Here is a 21,589-nt window from a genome sequence, read left to right as displayed (position 1 = left end):
GACTAGAGCTGACAAACTATCAATCGGGTGTGTTCTGAGACACATTTCTCCTCTCACTTCACGCCACAAGCATTTTGTTCACCAGATTTACGTTTATTTTTCGAGAATTTTATGAACGGACTAGAGTGTACTCTTCTTTTTATATACCTTAATGAATCTCAGCCCCAGGAATTTCTCAAAAAATAGGAGTATATTTGGTGAACAAAATGCTTTATTCGTGAAGTGAGAGGTGAAGCGTGTCTCAGAACATACCCAAGTATTCCCAACATTAGCTGTCTTCCTTTACTTACCTGAGGTTACCATTTTTACAAAGCGTTCCTTAACCCCGAAAAGTGGCAAAACTGAAAGCAATTTTTAAGAGAGGAGAGAGAGCGGAAATTGCTTTCTCTTCTACCACAGGCTTCCAGACAAATTTCTGGAGGTAAAAAATGTAGAGCTGGCAAACCATCGATATTTCCAACATTAGATATTTTCGATATAAGCTTTGTTCCTTTAGTCCCAATTTACATTAGGCGAGTTTACTTGCGGCAATTGTCAGTTTGTGGGTGAGAGAGGGTGTTGAGAGGCAAAGGGTTACCATATACCTCACCTCTCTCTCCATCAAACTGACAATTGCCGCAAGTAAACTCGCCTAATGTAAATTGGGACTTACTTTTTTAATGGTAATACCCCGTTTATATATAACCGGATTTAACAAACCGACTGGGTTTTAAATGTCAATTCCATTGCTTATATTTCAAACAAATCCTTATAAAGAAGGTTAACCCTGCAAAAAGCTCTAATATAAACAGCATATAAGGGGTGGTAAAAGAGAAAAGTGTCAAAATTTCTCAAAATTGCTCTCTCATGAACATTTTTACCAGAAAAGTAAAGGAACGGAAAAATGATAGATCTGGCAGCAATGTCAAAAAGAAACATAAACAAATCAATTTTCGTCTTTTATTTCACAGTTTTTAATTTAGTTTTGTCAGCGTTCGACTTTCCCTTCTGGTTTTCGTCAAGTTTCGTCGTTAATCGTCAAACAAAAGTCGAAAAATCAGTTCTGCCATTTTTTACCTGCAGAAATTTTGCTGGTAGCCCGTGGTAGAAGAGAAAGCCATTTTCGCTCTCTCTCCACTCTCACTCTCTTAAAAATTGCTTCCAGTTTTGCCACTTTTCGGGGTTAAGGAACGCTTTGCAAGTTAAAAATGGTAACAAATGGTTAAAATGGTAACCTCAGGTAAGTAAAGGAACACAGCTATAATGTTTTAAAATATCGATTGCTATCGATATTATCGTTAAGCTGTCATCGCCACTAATTTGGAGATGAAAATGGCGGAATGTCCAATTTACATTAGCAACTTTTTCGTCATTTGGAGCTGTTTCGTCATTTATTTGCTAAAACAGGCAACATTTTGCGTCATTTACCATACAAAAATAAATGTCGATAGCTGCTTCATTTATTCTAAACAACGCACGAAAACACCATACTATTATACGCAACCCTGCTTTTTCGTCATAAACTACCAAAAAATGCAACTGTTTTATGATGCCTTTGTTTGTTTGTGTGTGTTGTAGAAAAACAAAAATACTCAAACGATGACAAAAGTAAAAATAAATGGTTAAACAACTTGCAAAAATTATGTTTTTTGTTTTTGGAATTAATTTAAGTTATTTGATACACATTTGTGTTGAAATTCCTATTTTTCTGAATAAATAGCTGTGTCTGGTTACCCTAAAATTTGTAACAATTTGTACCAATTGTTGCTGGAAGTCGTCTGTTAACACAAAAAACCAGCAAAAGAGAGCGATTCGAGAGAGACATTTTGACAGTTCTTTTACTGAGAGCTTGCAAATTCTTGCTGGACAAATTTCTTCTAGCAAGCACTTGCAAGCTCTTCTTCTTCCTGAAAACAATCAATCAGCCGTTTTTAGTTTTTTGTTGATTTATGTTTGTGAAATTAAAAACAATTTTATTGTGGAAATAACATAGTCTAATTGTATTGTTTTATGGAGAACAAATTTGTAAAGTGGAAAAATACTTTTTTGTTTAATTTTCTTTTTTATTTTTAATAAAATACAACGTGTTTGCTTCCTTTGTTGGCGGACAAATTGTTCTGTTTTGGCAAGTCAGCTGATTGCTTGCTGGTTTTTGCTGGGAAAGTGTCTGTTTACTTTTTACAATTTTCTAGCAAAAGAGAATAAAAACCCCTTACTCTCTGAGAAAGTTCTTGCTGGACAATTCTTGCTGGGAAAGTAACCAGACAGACTTATTATAGCTCTGTTCCAGAACTAAAAAGTTTTTACAATTTTTACCACTTTTACACATTTTGCGTTCCCGTACACAAAATTTATATGAAAATCGTTTACGACTTTTACAACTTTTACGACTTTTACCACTTTATAAAGTACGGGAACAGGCCATATATTGTGTGCGTGTGTTTGTGTTATTGTATATGTGTGTATGTGCGATTGTGTGCGTAAGCAAATGACGCAAAAAAACATATGTAAATGCACATCATTTGATTCTAGGATTTCGTAAAACGAAATCATTTAATGTGCATATGTAAATTGGACTGAAGATTCAATGATTTTCTTGAATTTTCTTGAAATTATGCAAAAGTTGTTGACAGAAGTGTAAAGGAGAATAAACAACTGCTTTTATTTTATAAAAAATGTAAAAAATACATTTTTGGTATGTTCCAGTACTGCAAGAATCTACTAATTTTTACTATTTTTTCGATAACATAAAGGAAAAAATGTTATCGTAGTAAAAATTAGTAGCTTCGTGCAGGTTCTGGAACAGAGCATTTATTTTACTGAAAAATGTCTACTTGTGACTACGGACTTACTTTCTTACACACACTTAACCGAAAAGCAGCTATTTATTTCAATGGATTTAAGGTTAGGAGTTTTTATTCCGATAATATCGATAGGCAAAACTATCTATCGATATTGAATTTTTAAATAATTATCGATATTATCGATAGTGCCATCGATTTTTTGCCAGCTCTATCTGGAACAGAGCAATTAAGTACAGTACACATTGTCAGTTTTGAATGACGATTTTTGCAATTACCGATAACTGTCCAACCGTCCAGCAACCACAAGATATTTTGTGGTTGCATGATGAATGACAAAAATGAACGGCCACACTAGCAAGCAACAACAAAGCCGTCTTTCAAAACTGACAATGTGTACCCAGCTTTAGCAACGAAAGTTATCAACGATAACAAAAGTTATCGAAAAACACTGGGTGACACAGAACGCCTAAAATATGCATATAATACATTTTTTCCAACTGTGGGGACGAAAAATTGCTTCGAATATAAAAATTAAATTTATTTATTAATTAAAAATAAGCTCCAATGTATAAACGTACACAACAATAAACGTACACAATACATAAAACGAAAGAGAAAAGGCCTGGGTACATAAGCAGCCTTGCCTGATTGCCTTGCTTTCCTGCTTCATTTCTGACATAACAATAATAAAAGAATCAAAACTGATTAGTAGATTCTTGCAGTACTGGAATAGACCAAAATATATAAAATGTCATATGGAATTTAATACTAACATTACAGTCCATTTATTGTTCTACCATGACGGACTTAAGCTGAAAACAGATACAACGTTTGATTAAAGTTTTGTGTCGTTTTGGCCGTTTTTACACTGTTGGGCATGATGCCGAAAAATTCAAATTCATTTGAAATATATGCCGACAAACAGATAAACGCTGGACTTTGGTATCGTCGTCGCCCTGTTGTTGTTGTTTTTTTCTCGACGCCCAACGCAAAACTTTAATCAAACGTTGTATCTGTTTTCAGCTTTACTTTCTTATATCCAACAAACCGTAAAGCCGCGAAATTTATTGCTATGTTCCTTTACCTGCAAGAATCTTCAAGTTTTACCAATTTTTACTCGAAAAGCGTTCCTTTACTTCTGACACCATAGAAATCATATGAGAGCAGTTCACAACTTTTGCTACTTTTATTTATTTCAATGAATTTTATGTTTGGTTTACATTCGGCGTCTTTTCGTGATTTCGAAGGCGTTTCGTGATTTCGCGCGAAATCATGCAAAATTTATCATGATTTCGCATACAAAAATGAAATCATCTTATTTCGTGATTTCAGCGAAATCAACATCGAAATCACAGTACACATGATATACAACCTTGCTTTTGCCTAAAAAAGTACCAAAAGTTGCAACACTTTTCACGTATCACAATAAACAAGGTAGATGTGCGAATTGCTGAAACAAAATATGTTAATATCAAAATTTGTAAACAACGTGAAAAAATATTAAATTACATTGTTACAATGCTATTTTTCATTGTGTTCCCGTACTTTTTTCAATCGTAATGTTAGAAAATAGACCGAATTGTCAAAAATTGCTTCCCCATACAAATTTCTTAAAAAATACGGGAACGAAAAAATGACGGAAATTGCAAAAACTCCAGCAAAAATGCCAAAATCAGCGTATCAGCCATCGTGTTCAGATGCCAAAAAACATGCTGCCAGTTTTTACTTGGCCAATTTTTTATAGCAGAGAACAGGAGAAGAGGCTTTTATTCAAAATCAAGTGCAAGTCTTGCTAGATTTCGGAGTACTGGAACGCATTTCTAGCACTAAACGGCGGGGAAAATACTGCAAGTAGTAATATTTTGCAGTTTCTGAACACAACTTTTATGTATCAAAATTTATTATTATAATGTCTCAACGATAAAATCATTTTTTAGTTTTAAATTTCTTAGTATTATAAACAATTAATACGATATATAGATAATTTTACGATCATTTTCGAAATAAAGCAGTAAAGTTCTATATTGTCGTAAATTTTTGATGATTAATTCAATTTACAACAACTTTTTTCTAAAATTCATGTTTGATCAGCTGCGCATTTGCATCTACCTTGATTATTGTGATATGCTTGAAATCAACAAAAAAATAAGTGTAAACACCGGGGTGTATTTCAGGATTTCGTGAAATCCTGTGGATTTTAGAGCGCAAGTGTAAACTTGGCATTAGGTTAGCGGTTTTAAATCCGATAATATCGATAGTCAAAACTTTCTGTCGATATAGAATTTTTAAAAAATAATCGATATTATCGATGGTGTCATCCATTTTTTGCCTGCTCTAACGGACTTACTTTTGGTCTGTTCCTTTACTTTTGAAAATGGTAAAACCGGCAAAAGTAGTAGAAGTTGTAAACTGCTCCCATATGAAAGGTATGGTGTCTGAAGTAAAGGAACGCTTTTCGAGTAAAAAGTGGTAAAACTTGAAGATTCTTGCACTTAAAGGAACAGAGCTTTTATTAAGCTGGGTACACATTGTCAGTTTTGAATGACAGCTTTGTTATTGCTTGCTAGTGTGGCCGTTCATTTTTGTCATTCATCATGCAATCACAAAAAATCGTCATTAAAAACTGATAATGTGTACTGTACTTCACACACATAAGGCGGCCATCAGAGCAATGAACGGAAAGAAACAAAACGATTCCCGTACCAATCACACAACGCCACAAACTTTTCAGCTTCTCTGAATCGTTTCATTCTCACAACCAAAACAAAAACACAAACTTTTCAACGTAAAAAGATGGAAACCGTACGATTGGTGAAATGTAACTTCGGCTATGCTTTGCCAAGTTGTTTCATTCACCACCGAAACGACAAGTATTTTTGGGAAACGTTTGCCGTGCGTTATGGTCGACACACTCAGACACACACACATGTGATTGCTTAACAACCCTATAAGTTCAGCACACCACAGTGAATTTTATCAACCACCAAACGTTTTTGATTTATTCACATGTGTTAAGTACTATTTAGTTTTCTATCTGTTGTTGTGGAGTTGAGTACTTTTCGCTTTTCGTTTTGTTCATACTCACGAATGTAAACAAAACGAAACTAAACAGCGAGCTCGGCCAACGAGGGTTATGTTTCGTTTTGTACTGTTCCTATGGAAAATACGAAACGAAACGATTGGAAATTTTATTTAAAGTATTTTTACGTACTCTGCATCAGACCATCTGCTTTTTCACATGTATGTTGTCACTTTGGGTATACTAAGGCCGCCATCAGACCATCTGCTTTTTCACATGTATGGCATCAGCTGTTCTGTATATTAGTATACCCAAAGTGACAACATACATGTGAAAAAGCAGATGGTCTGATGGCGGCCTAAAGCTGGGTACACATTGTCAGTTTTGAATGTCGATATTTCGCAATTATCGATAACTGTCAAACCGTCCAGCAACCACAAAATATTTTGCGATTGCATGATGAATGACAAAAATGAACGGCCACACTAGCAAGCAACAACAAAGCTGTCATTCAAAACTGACAATGTGTACCCAGCTTAATATGCAGAACAGCTGTAGTGGGATTCTGTAACACATTTTTGCTGTTATCGATAATTGTCGGTAGAATTAAAATGCTTATAATTTCGATAATTAACGAAAATTTTCGGTAAGTTAACGATGAATAAAAAGTAGTCGCTAGCCTCTACCGACACAAACAGTGATGACAACTTTTCTTTATGATTTTAGTCATAATTTTGCGATTTAATTTTACCGATTTTTGTCCGTAACAGCAAAAATGAGTTACAGAATCCCACTACTGATGTCATACATGTGAAAAAGCAGATGGTCTGATGACCAGATGACCTAAGCGAAATTTATATTTATTTCAATGGATTTCAGGTTATGCCATGTTCAGACTAGCGGTAATTCGCTCTCTATTCGTTGTTCGACACCAAATTACGATACAATTACTTCATTTCCCATACAAAATTTTGAGAACGAACAACGATTTTTGTACATTGTTCAATTTAAATTACTCTCAGAACGACGATAAAATGAGAGAATTTATCGAAATAAATTAATTATGACAGGAAAAATAAAAAATTAAAAATTTATTAAAAAATCCAAAACTCTTTAGAAATTTAAATAATAATCGATATTATCGATAGTGCCATAGATTTTTTGCCAGCTCTAGCATGGGGTCGTCGTTGAAGACAGGTTCCGATAGTCAATTTTACAAAATGAGTTCAATTGAACGACAGCTCGTATTAATTCGTATCACTTTTTTCTGAACGTGTCGAGACATTTTCCATTTCTTTTTGCAAACGTTTTTAATTGGTACAGAAATTTATGTGTATTTTTGGTGGAAATAGAACAGAAAAATAATGAGTGAATTTCACGGCGGTGATACTGCTTTAACACGAAATAGTCACGATATAAATATGGGAAATGATGATTATGAAAAAACTGAAAGGCATAGACGCTCTCCTCGTTCTAGATCAAGGGACAAGGATAAAGACCGTAACCGGAGGAAAAAGTAAGTAATTTAATGATACATTTTTTAATATTTGAAATTTTAATGTTGCAATTAGAAATTATATTGTTGAAAAAATGGGGTACAGTTTTGTCTTCTTCCTCCAGGGTTTGGGTTTTTACGAATGCTTATGTGAAATTGTGTGTACACATCTACATTAGACCCCCAATCATGAAAATACATACTCACCACAGATATTAAAATGGAAAAATATCCTGAAGTCCGCAAAAATTTATGAATCGATACTTTTATCTCACAAAAAAAGATTCCCAACTGCTATTTTAAATAAAAGTCGGATATAAGGTCTACTTTTACAAGTTTGGCATCGTGCCACAAAGCCGAGCCAAATATGACAAATATGAGCACATCGATTTTGTATAACATTCCAATTATATTATCGTTATGTTTTTGGGAAAGGAAGACTCGTTTACAACAAATTTACACCATTTTTTCGTTGGCGTATTGAGGGGTATTCAATTAACTGCTTAACTATTTAGGGATGCTGCGGTGCGATATGAGGTTGGTGTTAGGGATACCTATGTTGTCTGTTTGCTTATGGGTACTTTACACGATATGTTTTTTACATATGGGTTGTCACTTTTTATATACAAAATGTATATGCAAAGTGACAACACATATGTAAAATAACATATCGTGTAAATATGTTTTTAATGGAGCTTATAGTTTATTTGATCCGGGATCCGACTCCTTGTTGTGCATGCACCGTGTACCCCTCTAAAGGTTGCCCAAAAGTTTGACGATATGTCTGAACATTGTGGACTCATTTTTGCCTCTTAACCTATTTTTATCAAACTTTAATACAAAATTTTATTATTTATATTTTGCAGAGATCGTTCGAGAGACCGTGATCGCGAAAAGGACAAAGACAGAGATCGTGGCCGCGATCGTGATTACAAAAGATCAAGTCGTGATCGCGATCGCACAAGTCGCGATCGGGATCGTGCTAGTCGTGATCGTTCCAGTCGAGATCGCGATCATAGAAAACGTGACAGAGATCGTGATTCACGGGCACGACGCAGTCATTCACGCACATATGACGATTATGATTCACGACGTGGTAGTAGCCGTCGTGATCGTAGTCGAGATCGGCGCCGCGATAGGGATCGGGATCGTTCGCGTAGTCGTAGTTATGATAGACGCAAATCGCGTACAAGTCGTGAACGTAGTAGCCGCAGAAGCCGGGATAGAAGTGTATCCAGAGAACGCTCTGAACGTATGCATTTGGAATCCATTAAAGAAGAGGTGTCCCGCGATAGTCGTTTTGATTTAACACATACCATACAAGAACTTATGAGCAGCACAACAAATGCAAAGAATTTTGCAGCATTGTTCTCTTGTAACAACAGTAATGATTCAACATCGAATGGACCAACAGAGGGCGGTGGAAGTCGTAAGTTAAAATAAAATTGTTTTATATTTTGTACTATGCATTTATGTATGTATCTTTTATTCAACTACAGAGGATGGTGAAAGAAAGCGCCGCAAAAAATCACGTTGGGGTGGAACTGAAAATGATAAAACCTTTATACCCGGTATGCCGACAATTTTGCCGCCAACATTGGATCCAAAACAGCAGGAAGCATATCTAGGTAAATGTTTATTGCGTTTTGCTCTTTTATATAATTCTAAAATTGTATATTAATGTATAGTATTAAGATAATAATTATGTAAGTAGTTAATATGATAACATCAACAACAACATCAAGTAAGTCCTACATTCAAAACAACATTCAATTAACCTTAAAAGCAGACTAGAACACACAGAATTAGACAGGCATCTCTCAGCAACACAAACTGCAACATCCGGCTGCTACATCCATTGGGGAAGCTATAGAAGGATCGATCCAGTCTTTTACAGTTATGGAACATTTAAACAAAAAATTTCCAAAACATTCTTTTACAGTGAACTTGAAAACTTATTAAACATTCTTCGTTTTCTTTTTGAAGGCAAACAACTTCTTTATAAAAACTAAACCAAAAACAAAAATGTTCGTTTTCACCCAACAAATGGATCAGAAGAAAAAATAAATACAAACGAAATGCTCCGGAAGTTTGTTTTCACATTGTTAAGAAACATTCACTGCAATACTACTAATGTTTTAGTTTTCTTTTTTAGAGTGTTGGTCTTGTTGAAAAAAAAAACCAAACAAAAGAACATATCCAAAGAAAGGGTGTTGCACAATTTTGTTGGCAAAAACCATTAGACCCATTTATTTTATTATATTAATAAATTTTATTTTCCTCAGTTATCTCTTCGTTCGTTGAATTGTGAGCTCTACAACGTTGTATAAACCCATCTACAATCGGGAATGATATAATATTTAACCAAGTTAAATCTTATATGTTTTATTTGTATTTTATAATTTGATATTTGCATAACTACCATATACAATTTACTAATAATGAGGCTTATTGCCTCTTTTTTTCTTTCTTCTTTTTTCTAACCCAACCTTCTAATTACAGTTCAACTTCAAATTGAGGAAATAAGTCGTAAGCTGCGTACCGGAGATTTGGGCATACCACAAAATCCAGAAGAAAGGTTTGCATTATATGTTTAAGTTATTTTTGATTATTATTGTTATATATGATTTGTACTTATGAACTTTTTTATCGTCAGTTTTTAATGGAAGCATGTGTGGAAGCAAATCACGAGATGGATGATTTTTTTAACAAAGGGAGAATCTTATTCATAGTAATGTAACTATTGAGTTAGAAATATTTTTGTAAGTTTAGTAAAATACGGGTTTTTTTTTAAAATCGAAATATAGTTAAACTACAGTTGGGTTTTGTAAGATGAATTTCTAAATCCGCTTAAAGTAGTTTTGGCCTTTATGCCCTGAGAAAAGGAAACAATTAATTTATGTTCATATACCTACTTGAAACTGTAAAAACTTACAAAAAATCTAATGCAAGGTCGAATTAAAGTATGCCAACAGTTTATGCTAGGACCCAATTTCCATTTGAAATGAATTAAAATTTTATTTTTTAAGTCGTTTCAAATTATCGGAGTTTAATTTCATTTTTAGAAGATATAAACAGGTTATAGCTTACGTTTCCATTATTTTAAAACGTACTCTAGGAAAAAATGTTTTATTAAATTATTATTATTATTAAAACTTTAAACGTCATTATACGTAATTGATTAATTGTATTTTAACCACCAATTTTATAGATGTTTTTTGTTCGACATGTGGATAAAACCACATTTAAAATTAAAACACAGGAATTGGGATTTCGGGATCCTTAATCCTAAATAAATCCAACATTTTATTTTAGTTATTTAGGAAATTGAGGTTACATTGTGAACAACTCAATCTTTTTTCGAAGTTTTTAAAGTTTACATTGTGCAAATGGAGGCGTCCAACGACAAAAATGAAAAATTACGTCTTCGTTTTAATGCTTGAATGGAGTCCCTGAATTTGTCGTACCTTCTCATGTAAGTGTCAAAGACCACCGTATATCGTCCATTCAATTCTTTGAATTATATTAAAAGTCACTGAAATTATTATGTTTTATGTACGAAATGGCTTTGGGAATAGTACGGTTAATGACACGAGAAACATTTTGATTTGATTTCGCGAAAGACGGAAGACTATAATATAGCATATCGGCAAATATCCACTTCAACAATAAGTATGGTTGTTGAATTTATTTGAATGGGAATTTCCCTAATATACTTAAAAACTCTCGTAGGCGTATATGCAAACAATAACTACTACCCACTGTTACCCACTATTCATTTTGCACGGTGAATGAAGACGCTACTACGACGCCACAGCTCGCCAGACATCGGCATTGTGGCACCCGGTCGAATAAACGACTTGCCAGGAACCGTTATTTCCCTTGGTTCGGACCATTTTCCAATCATGATCTCCGTACACCGATAACCCGACTTTATAACCTCTGACCACCGTATTTTTTTTTTTTTTTTTTTGAACCATGGAAAAGACGATTGGCAAATGTTCAGAGAATTTATCAATCACCGCCTCACTGCTGCAACCGCTCGCTGGTCGAATACCCGAAATTAGTCAAAATTTTCCAGAAGGGGCGACGGCACTAGAAAATGATCATGATGAGCTTCGTGGTGCGAACCCTGAAGATCCAAGTGTTAGGGAACTTAGTCTTCAAGTAAACAGGCAAGTGGGCGAACTTAAGCGAAAAAGTGGATGGACCACCTGAAGTAAATTGTGGACAACGGTTAAATCACGAATAGAACGGCCGTTAAGGTAGAATTAGACGTGACTTGAAGAGTAAGTTCCCTAACTCTTCGACCTTCAGGGTTCGCACCACGAAGCTCATCATGATCCAAAGATATGCGCGTGTTATTTTATCCTGCTGTTTATAGAGCACCCGAGCGGACCAATGCGGATGCTTAAGCAGCTGGGCGAACTCGGGGATAAGTATTTAACAAGTGTTCTCTATCTATCGTTAGCCACTTATACTGTACCAGGTGCCTGCGTGACAGAACAGTTATGGCGGCTCTTCACCTATCGAAGGCTTTTGGAACGGTCAACCATGCCAAGCTATTCGAGGATATGGAGAAGGTTTCAATCTCCAACCGTGTTTGAAACATTGGATGAAAAACAACTATATTTGTGGACCACAGTCGTAGTAGAATTCAAGTCCAAGACCCGTAGAGTGAAACTGGGAATTCTCCAATGCGGTGTGATATCTCCGGAACTGTTCAACCTCTACTTTTTTAAATTTTAAACTCTCCATACGGCAAAGAGATCGTAATGTATGCCGATTATTGTACGATCTTGGTGCCAGGTCTCATCTTCGGTAACATATGTGATAAGTTAAATGTCTACATATACGTATAGGAATTTGGAAATATCCGCCGCTAAATACATCGCCACACAGTTCACCACCCGGACGTCTGGAACGAGACTCCCCCTGAACATTTTGGGTGTTATGGCCGAGAGCATCCCTTCCACGATTTAGTGGACAGACTTCCCCCACCCATGTACGTTGGGAGAGATCTTCATGATCTAGAGAGGGAGAGAGAGAGGTCCAAAGATATAATCGAGAACCTCTACACCATTTTCAAATGTAATTCGAAGAATTTCAGTTATAATTCGAAACATTTCACTTGTGATTTCAGAATTCCAATTGATGCTCTGTTCCATAACCTGCAAGAGGCTACTACTTTTTACTACGATAACATTTTTTCCTTTATGTTATTGGAAAAAAATAGTAAAAATTAGTAGATTCTTGCAGTACTGGAACAGACCATGAATTATGAATTATTTTTCATGTAATTTGAGAATTGCAATTGAAATTCAAAATATTTCAATTATAATTTTAATTTTTTCATTTGTAATTTGAATTACTGCATTTGTAATTCGAATTTTTCCATTTGTTATTTGAACTTTTCCATTTGGAATTTGAATTTCTTTATCTGAAAATCGAATTATTGCATTGGAAATTAGAATTATTATATTTGAAATTCGAAACATTTTATTGGTAATTTGAAAAATCAAGTATAAAAAAATGCAACCAAAAATATTGTATTTTGTTTGTTTCGAATTTCAAATGAAAAAATTCAAATTACAAATGGAAAAGTTCGAATTACAAATGACAAAATTCGAATTATAAATGAAATAATTCGAATTTCAATTGGACTTCTCAAATTACAAATTGAATAATTCAAAATTCAATTTAATTCTCAAATTACAAGTGAAATGATTCGAATTTCAAATGAAATAATTAAAATAAAACTGAAATTCTTCGAATTACATGTGAAAATGGTGGGTTAAAGAAGTTCTTCAGGCAGTAACAAGGTGCAGTGTGAATGCCGTACTCCGTGACCATCCATCGCTACAAAAGAACACCAGCAGCCAAGGCGTGCGGTGCTTTTATCTTCAAAAGTTAGGAATGTTATGTTTAGAAACTTCTTTTGAATTGTTTGCAGCAAGTGCACCTTATGAAGCTATAAAGGCCTGCGTACATAAGCTGCCTTGCCTGCTTACCTTGCTTACTTCTGATAAAAGAATAAAAAAGAAAAGGGCAACCCAGTTAGAAATTTCCTCGGCCTTCTTTATTCTTTTATTTTTATTATGTCAAAAATGAAGCAGGAAAGCAAGGCAATCAGGCAGAGCAGCTTATGTACGCTGGCCTTAATGGTTTTCTTGAAGAAGTTCATACTTCCTGAGGTTGTGGTTCGAAAGCTCTAAACAAGCATACCATCGCCAGCTTAAAGATCTGTGGACGGTACGGCAGAAGCTTGTAATTGGACCATATCAGTGTTTAAGTTTTTTATGTAGTATTATAGTTATTATATCCGATATGCACTGTGTAGATACACAAAAGTTCAACATTAGCTTCGTTCCCGTATTTTCTAATAGTAAAACTCTTAAAAGAGAGAACTGTAAAAAAAAGTATTCTCACACAAAAGTTTTTATTTATTTATTTATTATTAACAGTTTAGTAAATACAGAGTTAGTAAAAGACAAGATATAGCATTGGCTGCTGTGGCCATCAGCTAGAACTTGTAATAGTTGGAAGTTACAATGTATTTAGTTTAAATTATAATGTTGGATTTTGATATAAAATTATAAATTGCTTCAATGTTGGCAGATGTCGGTGATTTCAGGATATCCAGTCCTTGGTTGTTAAGACAGATGCGGTGAAGATGCGAAAGTCGGTTGCAATATTGTAAAATGTGCTCTACTGAACAGATATTTCCGCACTTGGGGTAAGCATTTTTGACGTCTATGTTAATGAGATGTTGGTGCGTGGAGATAGTATGTCCCATACGGAGCCTTGAGAATAGTCGTATTTTCTTTTTGTCCATATTTGTTGGGTAAATGGGCTTGCTGCATGTTGGATTGACATGGTTGTAATGGTTATGTCTGAATAGAGATAATTTCCGAGCTCTAATATCAAGGAGATCGGATTAAATATGAGCTTTCAAATCCATTTTTCTATAATTGTGTCATACACTAGTGGCGATCTACATCCACTTTTGGCTGCTTCATCTGCGTAAACGTTTCCTTTGAGGCCAACATGCCCAGGTGTCCAATATAATTTAATGTTGTTATTTTCAGATAATACATCCCTGATTGTATTAACTGAAATCCATTTAATATTCGATAAATTAGAAACAGCTTTAATTACTGATAAACTATCAGAACAAATTACAGTTTTTTGTTTGGTTGATACTGCGAAGTTGATGGCTTCAATTATCCCTGCAGCCTCTGCTGTGAAAATGGAAGTAATATCAATAAGTTTTTTGGTTTTTAAAACACAAAAGTTTTTTGAAATAGTTCGGGAACGAAAAAATGGAAAATACGTCAAAAAAACTGGAACGAATGTCAAAGTCGGCGTACCAGCCAATCAGAAGCCGGCAACCATATTACTATTTTTTACACGCTCAAATTTGTCGAGTAAAAAGTTTTTAAAGAGTGCGTACGTAATTCAGCGCCCTTTTTGTTTAAAGAGAAGTGAACATTTTACAACTTTTTGTGTACGGAAACGGTTTTTCTGGTAAAATCTGTAAAAACTTTTTTGTTCTGGAACAAAGCTATTATGTGTAGATTTTGTGTATCAGATTACAACGGTGTAGTATATTTCTTGGGTCCTAAGGAAACAACCGAATTATAAGAATTCCAGTTGTAATTCGTAACGTCTTATTAGTAATTCGATAATTCCATTTGTAATTCGAAACATTTCAATTATTATTCGAATTATTTTATTTGTAATTCTAATTTATGCATTTGAAATTCGAATTATTCCATTGCTAATTCGAATTATTCAATTTGTATTTTGAATTAATTCCTTTGTAATTCGCATTATTCTGTTTGTAATTCGAAATATTCCATTTGTAATTTGAGTTATTTTATCTGTAATTCAAATTGTTTTATTCCTAATGCGAATTATTCCATTTGCAATTTGATTTATTCCGTTTGTAATTCGAATCATTTCATTTGTAATTCGAAAAACTAAATGTAAAACCAATGCAACCAAAATTTTGCATTTTGTTGTTTCGAATTTCATAGGGAATAATTCGAAATACAAATGGAATAATTCTAATTACAAATTAAATAGTTCGAATTACAAATGAAATAACTTGAATTAAAAATAGAATAATTCAAATTTCAAATGGAATCCTTAGATTTATAAATAGAATAATTCAAATTACAAGTGGAATAATTCGAATTACAAATAGATTTACTCGAATTACAAATGGACAAGTTCGAATTACAAATGTAATACTCGAATTACACTGTGCAACACTGCAAATGCAAACAACTTCTAATGGACATTTTCTGAAAGTACACATTGAGACTACAAAAACCTTAATTGGGTTTTGTGTTCTTAGATCGGGTTTAGATTTTATGGCCTCATCTAAACCATAGCCGACCAAGAAGAGCGAGCGCTTAAATTGTTTATGTGTGGGTAAAATTACACTGACAGAACAGGGTGATGATTTTCATATTGAGTGTGAAATGAAAAATATATTGTTGGCGCGTTCGCTTTGTATGACTTAAATTAAAAATAATATAAATAACTTCATAATTTGAAAAGTATTTTTCTTCATATGTTAATTTTTTTGAGAGAAAAAATAAATTGTATATAAAAATGATTTTTTAAGACTTTCTAAGCATACATACATTTTTTATTGTTGCATTGCAGACGAGGCATTCTGCGTCATTAAAAATATTAATACAAAACAAAAATCATTTTCAAATTCTTCCCTCCACATATTTGCTGTACAACTGCAAAATCTTTTCTGTGTACCCAAAAATAAACAAATAAAGCGGCATCAACCTGCTTGCATGAAATTCAGTACAAGACTGAAGTAAAAAAATCAAAACATTTGCTCTCTTACTTTGCGTTCGGGTCGCGTGTGTGTGATTTGCCGAAAAACTTCGTAACCAAATCAATACCCACGAACGGGTTTGATCTAAACCGACCTAAAATGAGCCTTTTTTCCAGTGATGGGACCTTTATCTGCGAAACTAACAAGAATTTTGCTTTGCAGTCTTCAGCAATATTGTAGCCCTTAAGTAGTGGAATTTATGTGTCAGACAGATGAATTAGGAAAAGCTGCATATCTAGCGCATCAAACTCGTTAAAATATAGAAAAGTTTACATAATTTCTGAAATTCTGGTCAGTAACAACTAAACTGTTGGAAGTTGAATCAAGTAACCATTCTAAAAGTTTTCCAAATAATGTGACCATCAACCATCAGAACATTCTGAAACTCTAAAATTGTTATTTCACGTTGTTTAAGGGGTAATTTCATAACATACTTTTTACAAAACTTATTTCAAACATGTTCACACAGGCTGTTTATTCTCATGTTGGGGATTTCAATGAATTATTGAAATATTTACCAAATTGTTGTTGAAAAATTTGCTATAAATAATGCGATAGAGGCATTTTACAACAATATGATGATCTGAAGACTTGAGTATTACATTTCAGAGAATATTTTCCCAAAAGATAATATTAAGAAGAATTTAACATTTTGGGAGATACGCTGCGAAATATACACAAATTATAGAATTTTTTTATATATTATAAAATGAATGCAGTTTTTCGATATTACTATTCCAAATATTTTCTTCTTGCTCTTATCTACAAGTTTGCTGCAGATGTCAAAACAAGATTCGTATTGGTTTCAGAGATACAGCCCCGATTTGTTTTAAAAATTCGATCTTTAACCATGTTTAGATGAGGTCATTTGGTTTATGCCTATTGGTCCTCTACTTTCATAAAATTCTGGACAGAAGATGTTTGCACGCGATTGGCTCAAAAATCTTGCACAGTGTTACAAATGAAATATTACGTATTGGAATGTTTCGAACTACATCTGAAAAATGTGTAGTCGAATATTTATGATTGCCCCTTTAGAATTTTTGAGTTTGGGCATAGTATTTTATAGGCTGACTTCATTAATACGCAGCATAAAGGCGATGCATTATCCATACTAAGCAACAATGCGTGACATTGATTTGCCACAAGCTTACACTTATGTATATTTTATCATAGGAAATAATAGTTTGTACTTCTTAGACAATCAATACTGACTTTATATAATTGTTCCACAAACATCCCAGAAGGGGGACAATGGAGACTTCTCTCATATCAATCAGTGCACCTCGACACATATTAGCTCAATAATATGGGACCTACAGTTTATCGCCGAGTCCGAACGGCATGTCCTAAGACACCAATTGCAGAGAAGTTTTACATGGCTGAAATACTCAGGAAATGTCTTACTGAGGGGTAGTTTGGCACCGTTGAAAAATGTTTGATGTTGCATGGCCGGGGAAACGAACCCATGACCTTCAGCGTGCAAGGCGGGTGTGCATATCATTGCACCACGGTGGCACCCAAATACTGACTTTACGATTTTAAAAAATACCATTTGGATTTTTTGCAACCTATGATATTAGATGGATTATTTTTGGTAATTGGTGGTAGTTTTTTTTTTAATAATGGGATTTATATATTGACCCAGTAATAATAATATTTATAATTATTTCCATACAGGGATAAATGTTGTCATATGGTAATTATGGCCCGATTTACTTCTTTTAGTGTAAATAACTAATTGTCCAATTTTCCCTCCTTGAAAATATCTAGGTGAAGTAAATGTGATCCATAAAAATGTGATTGATCTCTGATCTCTATACAAAACCACGGCTGTACTGTACATGTAAGCAAAAGTACTGACCACTTTAGTTAAACTGTGCTAATGATAATGTTTCTAATAAATACAATTTTCTTTTTTCAAAGGATAAAATACAGAGAATTTTCAAATTCTAGATAAAAATACAAAAAACGTGGACGGCCACAATAAGTTAACACACACACACAGTCAGTAAAAAAGAGTATTTAGTGTAAAAACGCAAAATCAAAGAGAAACGTGATTAAATATGTTGTTATAGAGAATATTAATCAAAATTTTTCTTTTTCCTTCCCCTACCACCTTCATCTTGCCAAAGAGCTGTGAATTGAGAAGTGACAGCGGTTTATGTGTGACATAATTCTAATCTAATGATGATGATGTTTTTATCTAATTCTAATAATCCTAATCAATAATGTTCATATTAATCTAATCAACGTTTTACAGGATTTTAATTAGGAATTAATTATAATTTTATTTTAAACTTTCAGCTTACAATTTTAGAATGTGAAAATAGGGGTTCTACTTTTAGATAATTTGCTAATTCTTTACCACTTTGTTTCTGTTTTCTTTAATAGGTCTCCATCGCCGGAACCAATTTATAGCTCTGATGGCAAGCGTTTAAATACGAGAGAATTTCGTTATCGCAAGAAGTTGGAAGATCAAAGACATCAATTGATCCAGAAAATGCAAACGGTTAATCCTGACTTTAAACCGCCAGCAGATTACAAGTAAGTTGTCCACGGAAATGTACATTTATTTTCCGGATTTATGTAATGTCTATGCAATGTTTCCTTTAGGCCACCAGTTACAAGGGTCATTGATAAGGTATTGATACCACAGGAGCAACATCCAGATATTAATTTTGTTGGTCTCTTGATTGGCCCACGTGGCAATACTTTGAAAGCCATTGAAAAGGAAACTGGAGCCAAAATTATTATACGAGGCAAAGGCTCGGTCAAGGAAGGAAAAGTTGGACGCAAGGATGGTCAACCCATGGCGGGTGAAGATGAGCCATTACATGCCTTCATTACTGCCTCCAATCCTGAGGCTGTTAAAAAGGCAGTTGATAAAATCAAGGATATTATACGCCAGGGCATAGAAGTACCCGAGGGACATAATGATTTGCGCCGCATGCAATTAAGGGAGTTGGCCCAATTGAATGGCACCTTACGCGAAACGGATTGTCCTCGCTGCACCAATTGTGGTTCAACGGAACACAAATCATGGCTTTGCCCCGATAAACCCAACATCACAAATAGCATTGTTTGTACATCTTGTGGTGGAGCAGGTCACATTTCTAAGGATTGTCGCAGCAAACGCCCCGGTGCTGCTCCAGGTGAAGAAGGTGAAAATTCTCAAGCTAAAATCGATGAGGAATATTTGAGCTTAATGGCTGAGCTGGGCGAAGGTCCACCACCATCTGCTGCCCCCAAAACTACACCTGATCCATTGGCCCAAGTGCATATCAATCGTGGTTATAGCATTTTCGATAAGAAACCAACAACAATGCAGGCTATACAAAGTGCACCGCCACCACCTCATAACGCTGTTGTGGCACCACCTCCACCAATACCACCAGCTTGGGGTACTTCTAATCCTCCTCCCGTGGCCATGCCCCCCTTGATTCCTCCACCCCCAACAACCCAACCACCAACACCAGCTGCACCACCACTAATGCCATGGATGAGTGCACCACAGCCTCCACCACCAGGCGGTGATCCACCACCACCACCTGGTACTGGACCACTTCAACCACCGGGTACTGGACCAATGCCCCCACTGTTGCCACCCCCATGGCAGGCACCTCCGGGTATATTGCCCCCACCCGGATTCCCTGCATGGGGTGCTGGAGCTCATGGGGCCTATGCTCCACCACCACCTCCTCCTTGTGCACCCCCTCCCCCAGGCATTGGCAGCTTAGCACAACCCCCACCACCGCCACCTCCATCATAAATGCGCGATGAAAAAAAAAAACAATTTAATTCGTCAATTGTCCGGCAACTTTAAAAGTGCTGCAATCAAACAGATAACTACACTTAACAATTTTTGTTCTTGTCAGTAAAGTTTATTAATATTTTATTTTTCTGCTTCTTCCCAAAAAAGAGTACATTTTATTTTGTATGCTAGTTTATTTTTTGTTTATAAATTATACTTAATAATTAATTTTCTTGAGAATCTATAGAAAGAATTACAATTTCTATAAACCTTAATTTTCATTGAAATTATGCAATTTTAATTTAGTTATTCATTCTAATACAGAGTAGAGTAAGCGTGACCCAACCAACAGCATGATTACACTTTGCTATTTAACAAAAAACAATCACAACAAATACTAAAGAGTTTGTTAAACAACTGGAATTTAAAATTGAAATGAATTCTTTGCTGTTGTCTATTTTACTGACTTTGACATCTCAATTATAATCCTACATTATGATCTACATACATATACATAACATTAATTTCAAATAAAACATACTATAGTGACGTTAAAACATAGTGTTTTGTTATTTATTTAGATTCATGGGTAAATATATTTGATATTTGAAAACTGCTGTAAATTCAGAAACACTACTATGAAAAAATTGAGGAGAAAAATTACCAACGAGAAACTATTTTCTGCGACAACACCCGATGGCACTTGAAAAAATTCTTTCAATATCAAACAGTGCTGGGATCCATTTTTAGTACAATTATATGGAAACTCCTGTCATACAGAAACACTAACAAGAGAAATTTTGCAAGGGTTGAAAATGTGAATAAAATATTAATAAATCAACTAGTCTTAGGGGTCGATTATGCATTGCCTCTAAACTTGAGTTGCGTTGTCAATTGTCAGCACAACTGAGATGAAATTTTGTATTATTGATGTCAACCCAACTGGGTTCCCGATAAACGTGTTATCATCTATTGATCAGTGTTTTTGCAAACTTGTGAACTCTAAATTAATCCAAAAGGCACAATTCGCAAAAAAAAAACTATTTTAAAATGATAAGTACAGTGGAATTATTTTTTGATGATGAAGAAAATGTATAGAACATGACATCTCTTAGAAGATATTTGAGGGACAAGTCGAATCCATTGGAATTGCCATCTGCACTGTAAGTTGAAGCTCATGTTGGAAAGATCTGTATAATCAGTAAATTATTTTAGGTTTAAGGCTTATTTTCGATTGAAAAGGATGCCGTAGTTTACATTGTGGAAACGGTAAAGGATGACTTCAAAGTAAGTTACAGATCAACAGCAATACTCCCACTTTTAAAAGTGTGCGCTGCGTTGAGATTTTTTGCGGAGGGTAGTTTCCAAAAGTCCCATGATGATTACAACAATTGCATGGCTCAATCTACATTGTTGAACGTATTGGAGGAAGTTGTCCACTTGATAGAGGACAAATTGTGCCAACATTGGATCGGTTCAAAATTGTCTGAGGAGGAAAAAAGACAAAACAAAAATCTTGCTTTCCTTTTTCACTTGCAAATAATTTCCGATCATCAAGCTTAACTCTAAACGAGAAAATTAATAAAAAAATCATTAAGAAATGATCTTCGCCCAAAAAGTCAAAATTACAAAAAAAAAAAAAATTATTTTTATAGATGGAACCCATGTGTACATT

At 34.5% G+C, this 21,589-nt stretch overlaps 1 protein-coding gene across 1 annotated transcript; it reads left to right on the top strand.

The window, feature by feature from the left end:
• Window positions 1-6,997: 6,997 nt before the first annotated feature.
• SF1 (splicing factor 1) lies at window positions 6,998-20,471 on the top strand. The gene is made up of 6 exons (XM_073960634.1): window positions 6,998-7,318; window positions 8,164-8,726; window positions 8,797-8,925; window positions 9,800-9,875; window positions 18,555-18,707; window positions 18,777-20,471. Exons 1-6 carry the CDS (start codon window positions 7,167-7,169, stop codon window positions 19,930-19,932), a joined length of 2,229 nt encoding a protein of 742 aa, XP_073816735.1. The 5' UTR covers window positions 6,998-7,166; the 3' UTR covers window positions 19,933-20,471.
• Window positions 20,472-21,589: the final 1,118 nt, after the last annotated feature.

This window comes from Musca autumnalis, unplaced genomic scaffold (assembly GCF_047663935.1).
Source record: "Musca autumnalis isolate F117 unplaced genomic scaffold, ASM4766393v1 scaffold_1, whole genome shotgun sequence".
Lineage (NCBI taxonomy): Eukaryota > Metazoa > Arthropoda > Insecta > Diptera > Muscidae > Musca > Musca autumnalis.
Note: the sequence above shows the minus strand (reverse complement) of the source record. Positions and strands in the feature narration are given on the sequence as shown.

Bases quoted from the DNA above. Each gene is read 5' to 3' on its own strand.
- SF1 (XM_073960634.1), top strand. From the start codon at position 7,167: ATGAGTGAATTTCACGGCGGTGATACTGCTTTAACACGAAATAGTCAC. The intron at 9,876-18,554 runs GTTTGCATTATA...TTTCTTTAATAG, and splicing joins CCACAAAATCCAGAAGAAAG to GTCTCCATCGCCGGAACCAA. The intron at 18,708-18,776 runs GTAAGTTGTCCA...TGTTTCCTTTAG, and splicing joins AAACCGCCAGCAGATTACAA to GCCACCAGTTACAAGGGTCA.